Here is a 16,408-nt window from a genome sequence, read left to right on the forward strand (position 1 = left end):
GGCGATCTCATGTCGTTCTCCACATGCTCGTCTCGTCGTGGCGGACTATTGGGATTGGTCGCCGGGGAGATGTTGTGAGCATCTCAGCTGCTGAAGTTATGCCCCGTGGCAACCTCACTCACAGAGTTTTGAACCTTGGGGGAATGGGAAGTGGGGGAACTTTGTCTTTGCTCGCGTTACTGTGGCAGTCGCGTTTGGATGTTCCCTTGCGCGTCGTCATTGTGAAAGTCGTCTTTTTCGATCGACAGCTGGACAGTATTTGTCGCCAGAGCGACAACAAGGCAACGAATTTGGGACGACGATGTTCATACATACCATATACCATGGTTCACTCTTGAGCGGATCGCCCTCTGACGCGTCTTGGTACTGAGTACGAATGCCCCCTTCGCTTTCCTAAAAATGGTCTGCGACGGTCATGGGAAAAGGGCCGCACGTCACGGAATTAGGATGCCCGAGTTCCTAAATTTTAGGAATCCCGTGGATGAAAAACACGAATCTCAATTAAAGCTGCGACGGACCCTAAGGGCAATAACGGTCATGGATCCTTTAAGGCTGAACTCAGCGAGGCTGTAGGTGTGACTGGTGGTAATTATTATTGGGGACACAAGGCTCCCGACAACCATGAACCCAGCATGGACGCCTCGTGGAGGAATTATACTCATACAGGTCTCATCATCGGCGGTGACTGATGGGGATTTTCGCCCTCGCCGAAGCTTACGCGTCGAGGTACCAACATAGGACTCGTAAGAACTGCGGCGGACTGAGGCGGACTGAAGTGGACGATGCAATTTCCCCGGATGCGACCGACCCCATTCCGCCAACGTAATGCAATCAGGCTTCATTCAAGACGGGCCACTGGGAAGCGGCGGTGGTGGTGACGGCGCGGTGTGGACGTTGAGAAAAGTCAACAAAGGGGCAAGTCTCAGGGGAACCGGTGGAGCCAGATTGACCGCATCTGGACTAGCGTTCAGGACGGATGCAGATGGGATCCACCTCGGGTCCACCTGCTCAACTTCCCTCACCCTCGCCTTGTGTCTTCCCTCTCTTCCTCCATTTTCACTCCCCATGTGTGTTCATCTCCCAATCATATCCCTTAGGCTGACCGTCCGAGGGGCTAACCGACATCAGCTTGAACGCGAATATCCTCTCGGCCCTCCTGGCAACCGTAACGGGGAGAGCGACACATTCGTGGACAATCCCCCCCTCATGAGCCACGGCAACCCGGCCACCCTGAGGTCATAGAAGGCAGGAAGTGAAGCCTGCCACCAGAGTGATTGACCTGATCGACTGTTGATACAGGTCTCTAGAACTTGACCAGCCAAGCCAGCCCTCGTCCTGCCACAGCTGGGGGGTGTCTCCCAACCAGCCAGCCAGCCATCCATCCCGCCCGCCCCAAGGCTGAGGCGCCAGGATTGCTCCCCTCCCCCTGCATGAAAATGCCATCAAGGCCTCTTTCTTTCCCCAGCTCGACCTTGGCTCTAGCGAGAACAGTGCTGGCGGCTCCACTCTCAGGCCATTGTTGGGCCAGCCAGGGCCAACGACGTCGGCGATCCAACGCCTCGACAATCTGGCAAGGACAATGAGAGTGGATCCTTGGGCCCGGCCTTGTTTGTTTCACATTCATGGCTTACGGTAGGTCATGGGGGCTGAACGATAGTCTGGTCCAAAATGGATCTGCTATATTTCCCTCCTCCGAGTTTCTTTCTTCCTTCTTTCCTTTGTCGTTGGTTGATAACCTCCGTCGAGTATCCCAAAGAAGTCTGTGACTTTCATTGCGCTCTTTCGACTTACACTCTTTTTGTCCCCGGAGGATTCCACGCTCATTATTCCCAGCCTTACCTTCCCAACCTTCGACGCTCCTTATAACAGGCCGTTCTCGACGCCTCGCACTCATTTGGCACCGTTTGAAAAAACAGCAAGGAGAAGAAACCCTCGAAGTGACAAACGAACAAAATCGAAAATATGCAGCTCGTCAAGACCGTCTCCGTCTTGGCCCTGGCCACCGGTGCTGTTGTCGCCATGCCCGCCAATGTTGAAAAGGCCGCCCTCGCCAAACGTCAATGGTGGGGAGGAAACCGATACTGGCAGCGTCCCAACCCGACCGCTGAAATCACCGTCACTGGATACGCTCCTGAGGCGACGGGCGCATGGTACAGCGACGCAGCCACGTCCACCACTGCCCCGGCCACGACCGCTGCTCCAACCACCACGAGTGACATTGTTGTGAGCGCAACCCCGGTCACCGACAGCAACTTTGGCAACTACGGCGGCTACTACAACAGACCGCAAGACAACAACACCCCATCCCAAGCACCCCCGGCTCCTAGCTCGCCTCCCCAGAGCCCGTCCGCGTCTCCATCAGCCCCGGCAGCGACCAATGCTCCTTCCTCCGGCTCGTCCGGGGGCCAGGGCGACTACATGTCAGTTGTGTCCAAGTGGCGCAGCGCTGGTGGTCTTTCTGCTCTCTCCCAAGACAGCAAGCTCGAGGCCAACGCCTTGAAGACCAGCACTGACAGCGTGGGCGGCTTGAAACACGAATTGAACCCGGGCACCATGGCTCAAGTCCTGGCCCCCGGCGACCTCAGCAACTTCGAGAGCGTCTACGTCGGTGGATGGCTCTGCGAGATCCCCTCGCTCCCCGGCCTGAACGGCATCTGCTCCACCGAAGCTCAAGGATGGGATCACAGCAATGGCGAGACCGGTCATGCCGAGATCTTGACATCGTCATCCTACTCGCGCATCGGTTGCGCTCTTTCATCCTCAACCGGTGTCTGGGCATGCGGTAAGTTTATTCTGCCCCTGTTTGATGTTCTGGCTTGGAATTGGACTAACCGTTCTTGGCAGACTTGGCTTGAACAATACGAAACCCCATGCAGCGAACAAACAAGATCCCAAGACCGACCTATAGCGAACCCAGTTTTTTTTTTTACCATGTATAGGGGGGGATTTTGCCTGACGACGACGACGATGATCAACTTTGTCTGTCTTGTGTGTCAGTGGTTTTGAACTTTTTTTGCATGAAAGTCAGAAAGCGTTTCTACTCGGCATTTTGGAGGAAAAAAAAAGGGCAAAAAGACAAAGGGGCAAAGCGGTGAGGGGGGAAAAGAGAAGAGGGTATTCGAATCCCAATCCCAATTCCCCCATCATCCTTTCTGGCTTTCCTATATGAGAAGGGCGGGAAAGAGGGAGGGGGTTTTTCCAAGGCCATGATTTTAACGTTTTCGGGATAATCTTCTCCAACCTTTTTTTTCTTTCTAAGATATGTATGTTTTTTCCTTGATACTTTTTTATCCTTATGTACGTAGGTCACACACACGCCCCTTTATGGGACAGAGTGGAAAGCCAGACCCCGACAACTACATAGGTAACTTGACTGACGAGAACGACTGTCTGATATGGCCTCGGCCTGATCTGTATGTATGTATGTATGCACTCGGTATACACTGTATGTATGTATGTCATCCTTGAGGCGAGCCGAGCCAGGAATCCATCCTCCCCCAAAGGGGCAATCAATATATATATGTCTGTTATGGAATATACATGTATGTATATCTTCTGAATCCGCCCTTCCCGGGCTACCCAGGCAGTACAACCGCCGTCACTCGTCACTCTTTTTTCTCTTTTCCCGGACTCACAATCGCTCTTCGCCAGTTCCGACAAGAATATGATATGATGTGACTACAGGTTTCGCCACGGAACCGGAACGAAGTTATCCGTCACTTTACGTACCCGGTGTAGTTGGGATGGGGAGACCATGTGTACTCCCCCTTTGCTGGGTGACTCGTGAGGAGAGGGGAGACAAGACACCGTATGTACAGAGGCCGGGTGGGCTGCTTGAAACAAGGAGTGATGGACTCGAGTGTGAGGGACTCGGGAGTATGCGCCGATCAGGGTGGGAGGGACAAGTTTTGGGATGTAGGGCTATGTATGCTGTTAACATCACACTCACACTCACAGAGAGATAAGAGGGAGAGGAGAGGATGTGGGGGCAGAGATATACAAGAGAGACAGACCCATCCGTACGAGGTACATGTGGACATGACATACATGTTGGGGACGTATACATGTACCTCGTCCTTGCATCGACAGACACATGTTACATACATGTATGTACATACATGTCCAGTCCTCGCGAGGTACTACATGGTATATAGCCCTGGTGACCCTGATTGACGACTTACCTACTCAGGTACAGTACCTGCGTGCCCCTACCAACAGTTCCAGTTCCGGTCTAGAATACACATCTACCGACGAGTACGAGGTACACATCCCTCTCTCGCCCTCTCTCACACAGTCACCGTCCCGCGCCCGTTGCCCAGATGCCAAGATGTGCCCAGGTGCCCAGCTGTCCAGGGACGCGGATGGCAAACAAGGCAAACAAAACTCAATCATCCCCCCACCGCCCCCTCCCTCTCCCCCTATTATTCCATGCTCTGTTCTTCCCCTTTTGTCAAAGTGAGGAGGGAGAAACAGTGCATGTCTCAGTTCCGGCTTGCCCGGTACCTAGTTAACGGGGATCGAGTTCACCGAGGATTTTAGTGATATTCGAGAACGAATACGAGGACGAGTACAAGCACGAGTTAACAATGTGTGTGTATGTGTGAATGATGAATGTACCAATGTATGTATATACCATAAAGACGTAACCCTATACCCAGGACAGGCACAGACACAGAACGCCGAGTATGATTCAGTACTGCGCTTTCATCCTGTTCATGCCCTCTGCCAATAAACAGTGTATACCTCACCCCGTACGTTCGGGAGTGTCAGAGGTCTCCAGCGAAAACAATAAATGCACGCCCAGGGCAGATCAACTCAGGCAAGTATACGAGGTCAGTTCCTTCAGACGGCGGCGCCGTGTCCACCAATGAGACTTGACCACTACATCAACCCGATGCAGGAATATGGACAAAATCAAGTGTCAAAGAAAAAACTGAATTGCAAGGAGATGAATTTGTATTCTGTATCTTGTATCAATGTCATAGTTGGCCGATTCCCCCATTCTCCATAGCCAAACAAGAGCTATTGAATCATGTCATGAAACCAGCAGAAAATGTGGATTGATTGAAGCAGTCTTTCCCTTTTAACCTTCTCCTCGCAATCATGAGCATTGGCTTTCATGTCCGCCAACCCCATTGCTTCGTATCCAGTCTCGAATCTCCAGTACCTCCCAGTCCACAGGAAGAGAAGTGAACAAGGAAAAGAGAACTGGACCGGTATCATCACGTCGTCATCAATTATTCAAGTCGTCAACCTTCCAGCTCGCTTCACTCCTGTGTCTCAACACCGGCATCTTTTTTTTGTGGGTTTGTCGATGGGTGGAGTTGGTAGTGAAAAAAAGTCCTTCAATAAAAACAAAAGCTCGCTCCGCAAAAACTTGCTAAAGTGTACATGGCGGCGGGTAGTGCCCTTTGGCCGCTTTCGCCCCTGCAATCCTCAAGGGGATTGGGATCTTTCCCAGTGACGTCTAATTATTCATGTCATAGTCGATGAAATCGCTGTCGTTCCAGACAGAATCGAACATTGGGTCGTTGTCGAGAGTAGCAAAGGCCTCAGGACCACCTGGGAACAAAGTTGCCGTGGCGGCGGCGGGGTTGGAGAAGGCATTGCTACTTTCACCTCCAAAGAGGGAGAAGTCACTCTGAAACTCCGAGTCCGAGACAATCAACGGGGCATCGTTGAATGACTGTCCAGAAGAACCAGCAATCATGGGAGAATGCTCCGAGATGGACGGATTGCGAGAGGTCGGCTGGAAGTAGGAGCTTGGTGTCGGCAGCCCCTGGTTCCAGGAAGTCTGGTTGTTGCAGTCCACGGTGATATCCATGGCTGTATTGTATGGAGATGGCTCGGTGATGTTGCTGTAAGTTGGTGTGATGGGTGTGGTCATCAGGTTAGGATACTGAGCGGGCTGATAGGCGGCCTGGAAAGGAGCGTTGAAGTCGAAATCATCACCCGCTGGGTTGTAAGGGGCAGCAGGAGGGTTTCGCGGGAAGATCGGGTTCGAATATGTAACCGGTGTGCCGTTGAAATTGTCGAAAGCGTTGATCGGCTGCTCAAATGGCGTCATGGAAGAGCTGCCTGGCATGCTTCCAGCGATGCTTCCCGCAATAGAGCTGGTGTCGTCCCAGGTTCTGATAGAAACAGCTGGGCTGGGGGAGTAATCCATACTTGGAGTGCGTGGAGTCTGAGCCGGTGTCATTTTGGTCATGACCTTGTCTTTGCCCTTGGCACGTTCATAGTGCCAACCATGCTTCTTCTCCTGATGCTGCTTGCAGTTGCTCTCACGCTTGGTACGGAACTCACAGAACTCGCACTTATAGAAGACAGGGTTTTTGGAATGACGGTCATTGATGTGTCGCTCCCGTTCCTTCTCCGTTGGAAGTCCAAGCTCATGGTACTTGCAGCTCGCCTCGGGACATTTAAAAGGACGAGAATGCGTCTTCTCGTGCTTGGCCAGGTCACACTTGCGGTTGAAGATCTTGTCACAGGTAGGGTCGGAGCATTTCATCTCAACAATTTCGGGGATGTAGCCCTTCTTTCTGCGAGCCATGGACCTTGCCACGTCTTCATCAAGAGCTTCACTGCTAGCTCTTTTGACGCCTGGACTGGGCACATAAGGCAGACCAGTCCGCAGAGAGTAGCCCTTGCCATTCTTCCAGCGAACGAGCTCGGCCTCGTTGCCAGTTTCCCCAAGACCACCCTCCAGGGTAACCTCGTCATCGATGGAGTAAGCCATGTCGTCGTTTTCCTCAGCAGTGCCTGCCTGCTGAGCGCGACTGGAAGAGCCGATGTGTGCAGCTAGTCGGTTGACCTGTTGGACCAGGTCAAGGAAGTAACCGTTGTTGTATGGACGGTCGGCGGCACGTCGTTGATCAGACTCAGCAAGATGTTGGTAGGTATCGACAACAAGCTGGATCGTGAACTCGCCAAAGAGGCGGTACAGTTGCCTTGAGATGGCAAGTGTCTTGCAATCGACGTCAGATGCTGTCAAGCGGGTGACGGTGAGGGTGCTTACCAGTGGCTGAAAGATGAGGCTTTGTTCAAGGTCGCGCAAGCATTTAACGGCCTTGTTGTTCTTGGATCCAAGAGCAGTGACAAGAGGATGGAAGTCCTCGAATCGATCTTCTCGGAGGATAGGGGTGATGATATAGTCCTTGATCTTCTTTCGAGCCGAAGGACTCAGTGCGGGGTGACGCAAAGTAGGTCGAGAAGTAGGCGGAGCAATGCTCTGCGTGACTGCGGATCGGGTAACGGTGCTGCAAGTCCTAGATGGAGCGGGACTGCCTCGTTGCCTAGTGCGTCGAGTAGTCGTGTCTGGAGAGTCAGCTACTGCACGAGCTTGGTTAACACTGTCTTCACACATCAACATGCATCGGGCAATCCAACCTTGAACTGCTTGTGCAAGACTGTCGTCTTCGGAAGTATTTCCCGCGACTTTCTCGGCTGAGTCACTGATGGAAGTACCCAGCCCACTGTCCTTGTTCGACAACAAATCCAACGCTCTTTCGAATGACTTGGCGAGACCTTTGTCACTTGCTGGGCTGATGGATGAACCCAACCCTTCGTCGGAGGGTAACGTGACGCGGCGAACCCAGACTTGTTGGTCAAGCGACTGGGTGGAGCGACGACGACTGGATATCTTCTTGCCGCGAGCACCAGAGAAGGTTTGTTCAAAGTCGGCGATGGACTGAGCAACGTCTTCCTTTTCGGAGAGCCAACTAGTGAGAGTCGATTGAGAGCATGTCGGAGAGCGACGAGTCAGGTGAGGGATGCTGAGCACTGGATCATCCTCAGTGGCAGGCGAGGATGAAGAGTGGAAAGTCGCGCCCTTGGACAGGGACATCTTATGCAAGATGCATGCTGATGACTCTGTCGAGGTGGGAGAAGATGCAGTAAGGCCTTTGGTGATGAGTCGAGGAGTGCGGCGATGAGCAAATGGAGTGGGAGGGGGAGGCATGGTGGAGGAGGACGCCATGCTTGGTATATGTAAAAGACTGGATGTACCAAAGGCGAGGAGAAGATGCAGATGACTCGCAGAAGTGCTAGCCCCAAGTTTAGCACGCGGTCGATTGGTCGACTTGGATCATTCTCCGTTGCTATGACTCACCCGTGCCAGATAACCCCTCAAAAGATATAAAGCGAAGACTGAAGACGTGTGGAAATCGAAAGTCGCCTTTTACTCACAGTGGGCGTGTTGTGAATCCTTCTTTTCCAGTTGGTGCCAATGATATCCGACAGGGAGAACGCCTTTCCCGTCTAGTTCGTGGGGTACGTTCTCATACAATGTGGCCTCTTAACCCGGGCGCAGGTCAAAAGCGTGATACACACTGTGAACCAGGTATATACCCCGATCGTTCGATGGTCTCGGAAGGAGCGGACAGGCGAAGTACAGCCACACCGTTGGTGGGACCTAGTTGGGGTTCAGAGGGGATACGGGAGGACTGCAAGGACTGCACAGGTGTCCTTTTACAAAGACGCAAAAGTGCAATTGAGCACAACGGGAATGAAGTGAGGTTTGAGATCGAAGTGAGATAGAGGGGGTCTCGGATGATGGAGGGGGAATAACCTGAGGCCAAGGTGGCAAGTCCTGGTGGTTATCCTGAATCGTAGCCGAGTTGGAGGCTTTGGTTAGGAGGAAGGGGAGGAGAAAGGGAGTCAGGGCAAAATGAGGTCGCGATTGAGAGGAAGAAGTGTGAGTCGAAGTGAAGCCCGTTGCGCTGATGATGTTTGAATCTCAAGTTCGCTGTTGCCTGCTTGGCACGACCAGGGGTCATCCACCTCTTTGGATGTTATTGGGTAAGCTGAAGGGGGCTCTATTCGCTTCCCTACCCTTCCAGTGTGGCGCGGGCACGCGCTGTGCCCCGGTGGTGTGCTTTGGGCGGCTTGTACAGGCACTCGCTATTAAGCTCCTGGGCTAACGGGCCCTGAGGGTGCCCTTGGTCATCCGCGTCTCGGTCTTTAGCATCCCTGTCCATCGGCCGTAACTATTGCCCATGATCCGCCCTGCATCCAATCCCCGTCTCCTACTCAGGTAGTCCCTCACAAGTCCGTCTGTGTGCCCTGCAAGTTGGACCAGGATATCTGTTACTTTCATGCTGCAAAAGGAATGGAGCCACATGCAGCGTGAAGAGCCTCTAGGGAAACGACCTACGGGAATCCAGTCCCTTGCTGCGACTCAAGTATCCAAGCCCTCTTCTACAAGGACTTGTGCTTGTATGACGATGACATATTGGCAGCTCACGCCATCGCTTATCTAATCAGTTCATGACCAAAAGTCAGCCCTGCCAAGACACGGACTCGGCGTGAAATCAACCCGTTCAACCCCGTTGCATCTACAAGTACGAGGCGAGGAGGTAAGGATGGTAAAACTCTCGACAATGAAATCTCAATGGCGCTTCTGACATGCCACTCCTTTTTTTCCAATTCCCACTCGAAAGGAAATGCCCTGCGGAGAGATCCGCAATGGCTTAAGACAGCAAAAAGGAAGAAAAGGCAAAGGAGTGAGCGGCTGTGGCAGTGCAGAAATTCAAGCTTCGACACGACCATTAAAAGGCCTCAGAAATTTATTCCCCTCGCGCTACTGGAACAAGTACCTCGTACCTCGTACGGATAACATCAATCAATCCCACATGGACTTTTGGTGAAAGTCGCCACTCTGTCCACTTTTCGGCCATTGATATCCATACGTTCCTGGATCACTTGGTGCGAGTCCACACAGGACTCAACTCGACAGGAACCGTGCCGACCGGTGAATGCAGCAAAAATACGCCTTGGACGTCGGTGATTGGCTGACATGCACCGGATGCAAGGCACTTCAGGCCTCCCGTGTGTTCATGACGCATGTCTCTCTAAACGAACTAGCACCAAAGGGCATTTTTGTAACCCTCCAAAAGGTACGGAAAGATTGGCACCGTGGGAGGCCCTACCTGGAGGAGAAAGGTCGAGTCGAACAAGAGCTGTTGTCCCACTACTCGGTACTTACTCAATCCCCACAACCGGAAAGCCTGTCCCAGAAGACCAAACAAGCATTCCTGTTCAGGGTGAGGACAAGCAGAGTGACTCACGGATTGTCACCCTCCTTGCTGCAAGGCCTCGTATTTTGGTCCAATCACAATATCTTTCATTCCGAAATTTGAGCCTCTGGAAGCGTGCTGTCACAACCACGCTATCACCTGATCATTGCGGATGGTCGTAGCCTCGGAAAGGATTGGTCTTGCGTGGCAGGAATAATATACGAAGTTACGAGGACTCTTACGAGGACTCTGTCGTGTTTCCAATGTTCTTCGCGTAGAAGCCAGGATGCCAGCCTTATCTTGTCGAAACAGCGATCTGTTTGAATCTGCTTGCTGCACATGGCTAGCTTGTCACCCAGCCTCCAATCCCCAAAATTCCCCCGTCAGGCCCTTGGCTGTCCATTGTCCATTTCTTCACGGGTGCGCAGCTCGTATCAGTTGTATAGCCAGCCTCGAACATCTCAATGCCCGCCCATCCAATCATCGCCGCATTGTCCGTGCAGAGATCGACAGGTGGAAAGACCAGGGCCATCCGCTCGAAAGAACGCAAATCCAAAAGTCTTCGTAGATAGTAGCGTAAGAAGTCGTTCGCCGCCACGCCTCCGCTCACCACCAAAGTGGGAATCTCAACACCTTCTGCACGGAGCTTCTCCAATGCAATGATGGTTCGCGATCCCAGATGTTCAAAGGCTGTGCCCAGGGCAGACCTGGCCAATAAAACCCTCTCTTCCTCCGTCAAATGGCCAGTCTCGGCTCCACTTGCGAGGGCACGCCTCTTGACCTGGCTCGCAATGCCTGAGAAACTAAAGGCCAAATCCCTGTTCTGGGACATCGGGGTCGTAAGGCTCCATCCAAACTTATTCGATGGCTTATTGAGCTCTTCGACGCGTGTTTGCGGCACGCGCCAGGACTTGAATTCTTCCGGGTCCTTGAAGGCGTATCTTGAAAGATATTTCCCAAAGGCAGTATCCGGAGTGCTCTGCTGCAGCTCTTGAGGAAGGATGAGGCGTCCACACTTGTCCAGCTCGTCACCCACGGCTGTGTCGGTAGTTGTAGCCAAGATCTTGTGGTCGACCAGGCCCTTTGAATAGAGCAGCATTGTGTGCCCACCACTGACCAACAATGTCAGGAACGGAAACGTTGGTGTTGGAGAAGTCTGTTTGAGAGGGTCTTCTCCAGACATTGCATGAACAAGCCTTGGTGTCAAAGCGTGGGCTTGCATGTGGTGAACACCGACCATTGGTATCTGCCATGCTGTCGCGATGCCTTTGGCCGTAGCCAACCCAACCCCAAGGTTCGCTGACATTCCGGGACCCCTCGTTACCGAGATGAAGTCTGGTTTTTGCTTCGGCGTGCCATCTCGAAGCCATGTTCTCTTTGCATCGGGGAGTGCATCGTTGGCGGTCGGTAAAGACAGGACCGCATCCTCCAGCAATTTCGAGAGGTTCGATTGGTGACTCTCTAGTGCCTCGGTGGGGAGGATGCCTCCTTTCCCGGTGTTTTTGGCGGTGATCTTTTTATTGTAGAGCAGCTGTGCCTTCACCCGGCGCGGCCTATTTGTTGTTGTACATTTTGAAAGGATGGCGACGCAGGTGTCGTCGCAAGAGGACTCAATCGCAAGGGTAAGGAGGCTGCGCCGGGGTGCAAGGCCACTGGGAGTTCGTCGACATGGGTTGTACAGAAGTCTCGAGGAGCGAAGACCATAAAGCATCGACGACAACGGAAGAGTATACCCTCTGACTTGATCTGTTAAAAGGGATGGTGTCGCTCAAAAATTGTTGCTTCCGCGTAAATGGAGAGTTGAGGACCCGATGTTTACCCGGACATCCACCCATCATGTCCACGCATGTCCACCTACTCAAGACTTGTCGACGCCGAGACGCCTTTCCATCAATGTTAGGGGAACAAACTGCTGTCCTGTCCTCTGTACTCGCTGCATGTAAGTCTGCACGGATGCTTCATGTTTGTCGAACCAAGGTAAGGGCAGTGGCGGGATGTCCTGATCAATCAGTGACAGACCCAGTGACCAACACCCAGTTTCATGGAGAGAAAGGTCATCAATCGGTGATCGACCCCCCGTACCACTGCCTACGGACCATTTACTCTGAATTGGTCCGTTTCTCGCCAGAAGGAGTCCACAGTCGATCTATCATCGAGATGCAATGCCTGGGGACAGATGGCGCAGATTCGAATTAGGTTTGATGATTCACCACTCCACGAATTGATGTCATGACTTTGCTGCGAGGCACCAATACCGGAGTATATAGAGCTCCTGAGATTTCAATGGTTGGTCGTGGCCAGTAGATCTGTTTCCAAGATCTTCCTCTACAACACATACAAAAACTGCAAACATGCAGCGAATCCAACTTCTACAACGTTTCGTTCCTCGCGCGAATGGCACCAGGTTGCTGAGCCGGACACTCGTCGCCAGCAGCCCACGCCAGGCGGCAGGCAACAACAACAATCCAGGTATGTCACTGGTAATTCACGTTTGACATTATCCCCAAGGCTGACGCGAAGGATAGTTGATGGCAAGAGTCATGCCACTGGCGACAGCGTCGTGCCCGACCCCGTACAACGAGCGGCGCCAGAGGGTCTAGAAAAGACTCTCCCCGAGAGCGTGCACCCTACCAAAGGCAGCAGTATTGATCCACACAACGAAGACACCAGCTTCAAGAGCCACGCCACGGGTCCGAGTGTCGTCCCCGAATTTGTCCAAAAAGCCGCTCCAGAAGCATTGGAGAAGGCGCTCCCAGAAAGCATTCACCCGACCAAGGGGAGTGATATCGATCCTCACCCGGGGCAGACAAAGACCCCCAAGTAGGACATCTGCTGCGGTTGATAAGTTTCAAGTCGATGGACCTTAGCAGCATCTATATGTGATGTATGGGGGTTGTTGAGCGAAGGACGTACAGCCCGATCCTGAACTCCGGATAAATTGGAGGCATATGTGGGCTGCAAGATCTTTCCTAATATCCTCTGACGATGGACGATGGAGATGGCATGGTTACCGAGCACTTAGACCTCGTGTTGCTGGCTCTATTTACCTTTCCAAAAACAAACCGATGGCGATAACCCATAAAACACCAAATGAAGAAACTTAAAACAATGCGAGAGACTGCAACTACCAATATCTGAATTCTTGTACTCACTTAGTTGCATCTCTGTACGTCGATATCTCCCGTGACGCATATATTGCCTGGTGCAGATACCTAGTGCCTAGGCACTCTTGAACGCTTGGGTTCGCCCAGTGCCGTCCCGCGGCCCCCCATTGCTTAACACGATGACCGACACTGTAACATGACTCTGTCGCTGCTCCTGGCTACTTAATGCACAACAACACAACAGATGACATGGTAAGAATATATGTACGTGCTGTGTGTATTTCTCCCTCCCCTCTGAGGAACCCTCAAGTCCAAGCGACCGCGGAAAAAAAAAGAGAGAATCTCAAGCCTGACTGGACGCCGAATGTTCGTTCTTCATTCAGCGTCTATACTTGCGTACTTTTATAGGCGAAGGGAAGGGAAACGAAGGGGGTGTAGGTCTACAGACCACAACCTCGAAATTTGACATTTGACAATTGCCCATTTGCCATTTGATATTTTAACACACACACACACACACACACACACACACACACACCTCTATTATTCCATCTATCTACTCTCCAAGATCTAAACCTTTGACGCCCGCCTCGCCTCCATGAGATTCGCCTGGATCATCTTGCCCACGTTGGGCCCGTCGTATTTGCGCACGGCGTGGACGAACCACCAAAATGTCGTGAGGGCGACGACCCCGACCAGGATGACCGAGTTGTAGTTCATGGTGGCGGTGGTCGTGGGGAGGGCGTACTGCAAGGTTAAAAAAAAATTAATGCATGAGCGGAAGAAATGGAGGAAATAACGAAAGGATCTATAAGAGCGGGAGGGAAAGAGGGAGGGAGAGGAGGGAGGAGGAGAGGAAAGGCGAGCCGAGGTCGAGGGGAACAAGGCTCTGCGTAGGTCGAGGGCCATGGAGCAGTGGTGGAGAGATGGAAACTTACAGGAAAACAATAAAAGGTGTCGAAGAAAATGATAAAAACCACCGCGAGCCCGTTGATCAGGTACCCGAACCTGCCCAGGGTGAACGGCCCCACGGGCATGTACTTCCTGCGGGTGACGATGTTGGGGAGGATGGTGACGACGTACGAGACGCTGCTGAGCACGACAAAGGAGCCGGCCAGGTCGTTGAAGGCCGTCTTGCTGCCGAGGGTGATTGCGCAGAGGCCGATGGTCAGCAGCCCCGTCAGGAGGGTGGCTTCGATGGGACAGCTCAGTCTCTCGTTCACGCGCGAGAAGAAGCCCGAGAACGGGGTGGCATTGTCGCGGGCGAGCGCCCACCAGGTGCGTCCGACAGTCAGAAACGTCCCGATCAGGCACGGCACGAGGGACAGGAAGATGATGAAGAGGAGGCCGAACGTCGCCGCCCGGCTGCCCGTCGCTTGCGAGTAGGCCTGCGCCAGTGGGAATGAGCCGTTGCTGTTCTGCACGGCCGTGAGGTCGTTGACGCCGTAGAAGAGCGCGATGGCGAAGCACCACGCATACAGGAACCCGAGGCCGATCTGGGCGAAGATCGCCTTGGGTAGGTCACGTTTGGGATTGGGCAGTTCTTCAGCCATGTGTGTCACCCCGTCGGCCGTGCCGATGGTGAAAGCCCCGTTGAGAACACCGGTCAAGAAAGCCACTCCGCCGCTCCAGCCCGTGTTGTTCTGGAAGTCGGTCCAGACAAATCTGTTGGACGCGTGGCGAGATGGCATGCCCGCGAGGACAATGATGGTGACGATGCCGCCCACCGTGACAATGAACAGGCCAAAGTGCTGAAGATAAGCCAGCGTGTTGTTGAAAAAGATGGTGACGGTCAGACACAACACAATGATGCACACCAAGCCCACGAACAGATTCCAGGGCTGAATCACATAGTCTGGATGGTACAGAAAGTACATCTGAACGCACAGTTCCGACATGATGTATGAAATGGACGCCAGGTCAAACAACCAGCCGAAATAGTTCAGAGAACCGGCAAAGAACCCCATGGGACGGCCCCATTTGGGCCCTGCGGTGATGGTCGCCCAGTGATAGACGCCTCCAGAAGAAGGCACCGAGGACGCGAGTTCGGCGATGGAGGCGTTGATGAAGCTGTAGTAGAAGGCCGCAACCCACAGCTCCCATATCACTCCGGGAGCACCTCCATTGTAGATCGAGACGGCGAGCGATGTTCCCAGGGCGACCCATGCATTGTCGACCGTCATTGCAAGACCCAAGATACTCAATAGACCATATTGGCGGTTCAGCTGGTCCACGTGGCCAGATGCGTTGAGAACCTCCCCGTCCAAGGATATCACAACCTGTTGCTCGCCAGACGCCAGGGGACCTTCGGGATTCTCTGTCGGTTTCTCCTCCTTGACGTCGTCCATTTTCTCTCGAATAAAGCGTATATCGTCAGGGCCTCAATACATGCAGGATATCTTCCGTCCTTCCTGTCTCTCGTTAGAAGAAGCATGGAAGAGTTGCACTAGAGGGGTGACGAGTGAGTAATAAGGGGCCGGTGACCTCGCTAGAGACAAGCGGTACAGGTGGTACAGGGAACTGGAGCCATAATATGCGAGGGACAAAAATGCATCGCACCTAACAGGAAGCTGGTCGATAAGGATCTGGGGAGCCACCAGGCTGGAATCAGAGCTCGTGTCCCAAGAGGGAAGCTGGAGATAGACATGGACCATGCTGATACCATGACGCGTATCTTTCATGAAGGGAATATCAAATATAAACAGTCAGAGCCGTGGAGGGAGTGACAGGAAGATAGGCTGATGGTTGGTGATTGGTTGTAGATAGGCCCGTCACCAGCTGTGGCTCTGGTGGACGTCTCAGATCTCATGTATGTTCCTCGTACGAGTAGCGAGTAGCGAGTAGCGAGTAACGGTAAGGACTGTAAGGACCATGGGCAACAGGGTTAATAAGCTTAAGTTAGTATCAAGATAGACAGGGCTTGTGGGCTTGAAGCACGCGGAAGATGAACCACATGAAAAACTTTTGTCGAACCTCATGCGCCAAGTCGATAATTGGCTGCACAAGCATTGCTGTTCTCACTCTCTACTCTCTACCGTCTCATTAAGCTTGCTCTCTTTGCAAAACGACCGTGATAGCTCCAAGGCCCGAGGCGTCAAGGCAGGATCCCGCCGATCCCACGGGCGCAGAAACATGCCTTCGGATTGTCGCCGCACAGGGCTCATCGTGGGGTTCATCGACACCAATCCAGCAGGTGCGCACGAACACAGTCCAGGCCCGCCACTCCAACGGTAGCGTGTCAGCAATCCTTCTGGGCCCTCGATTTCCCTTTGTTAGCAAACGAGAGTGCGA

General features: G+C 53.0%; 5 protein-coding genes across 5 annotated transcripts; 2 read left to right on the plus strand and 3 right to left on the minus strand.

Annotated features, from left to right (window-relative positions):
• Positions 1-1,962: 1,962 nt before the first annotated feature.
• Positions 1,963-2,908, plus strand: AYO20_08362 (hypothetical protein; the record flags this gene model as incomplete). Its single annotated transcript, XM_022646640.1, has 2 exons — positions 1,963-2,782; positions 2,877-2,908. The coding sequence occupies 2 exons, from the start codon at positions 1,963-1,965 to the stop codon at positions 2,906-2,908; spliced, it is 852 nt and encodes a 283-aa protein (XP_022497371.1).
• A 2,559-nt stretch (positions 2,909-5,467) lies between these two features.
• On the minus strand, positions 5,468-7,957 carry AYO20_08363 (hypothetical protein; the record flags this gene model as incomplete). The annotated part of the gene is made up of 1 exon (XM_022646641.1): positions 5,468-7,957. One exon carries the CDS (start codon positions 7,955-7,957, stop codon positions 5,468-5,470), a length of 2,490 nt encoding a protein of 829 aa, XP_022497372.1.
• Positions 7,958-10,356: 2,399 nt separating this feature from the next.
• Positions 10,357-11,724, minus strand: AYO20_08364 (hypothetical protein; the record flags this gene model as incomplete). The annotated part of the gene is made up of 1 exon (XM_022646642.1): positions 10,357-11,724. One exon carries the CDS (start codon positions 11,722-11,724, stop codon positions 10,357-10,359), a length of 1,368 nt encoding a protein of 455 aa, XP_022497373.1.
• A 640-nt stretch (positions 11,725-12,364) lies between these two features.
• Positions 12,365-12,837, plus strand: AYO20_08365 (hypothetical protein; the record flags this gene model as incomplete). Its single annotated transcript, XM_022646643.1, has 2 exons — positions 12,365-12,482; positions 12,539-12,837. The coding sequence occupies 2 exons, from the start codon at positions 12,365-12,367 to the stop codon at positions 12,835-12,837; spliced, it is 417 nt and encodes a 138-aa protein (XP_022497374.1).
• An 850-nt stretch (positions 12,838-13,687) lies between these two features.
• Positions 13,688-15,465, minus strand: AYO20_08366 (hypothetical protein; the record flags this gene model as incomplete). The annotated part of the gene is made up of 2 exons (XM_022646644.1): positions 13,688-13,864; positions 14,056-15,465. 2 exons carry the CDS (start codon positions 15,463-15,465, stop codon positions 13,688-13,690), a joined length of 1,587 nt encoding a protein of 528 aa, XP_022497375.1.
• Between the last annotated feature and the right edge of the window lie 943 nt (positions 15,466-16,408).

The sequence above is a fragment of the Fonsecaea nubica genome, assembly GCF_001646965.1.
Source record: "Fonsecaea nubica strain CBS 269.64 chromosome Unknown Scaff65, whole genome shotgun sequence".
Taxonomy (NCBI): Eukaryota; Fungi; Ascomycota; class Eurotiomycetes; order Chaetothyriales; family Herpotrichiellaceae; genus Fonsecaea; species Fonsecaea nubica.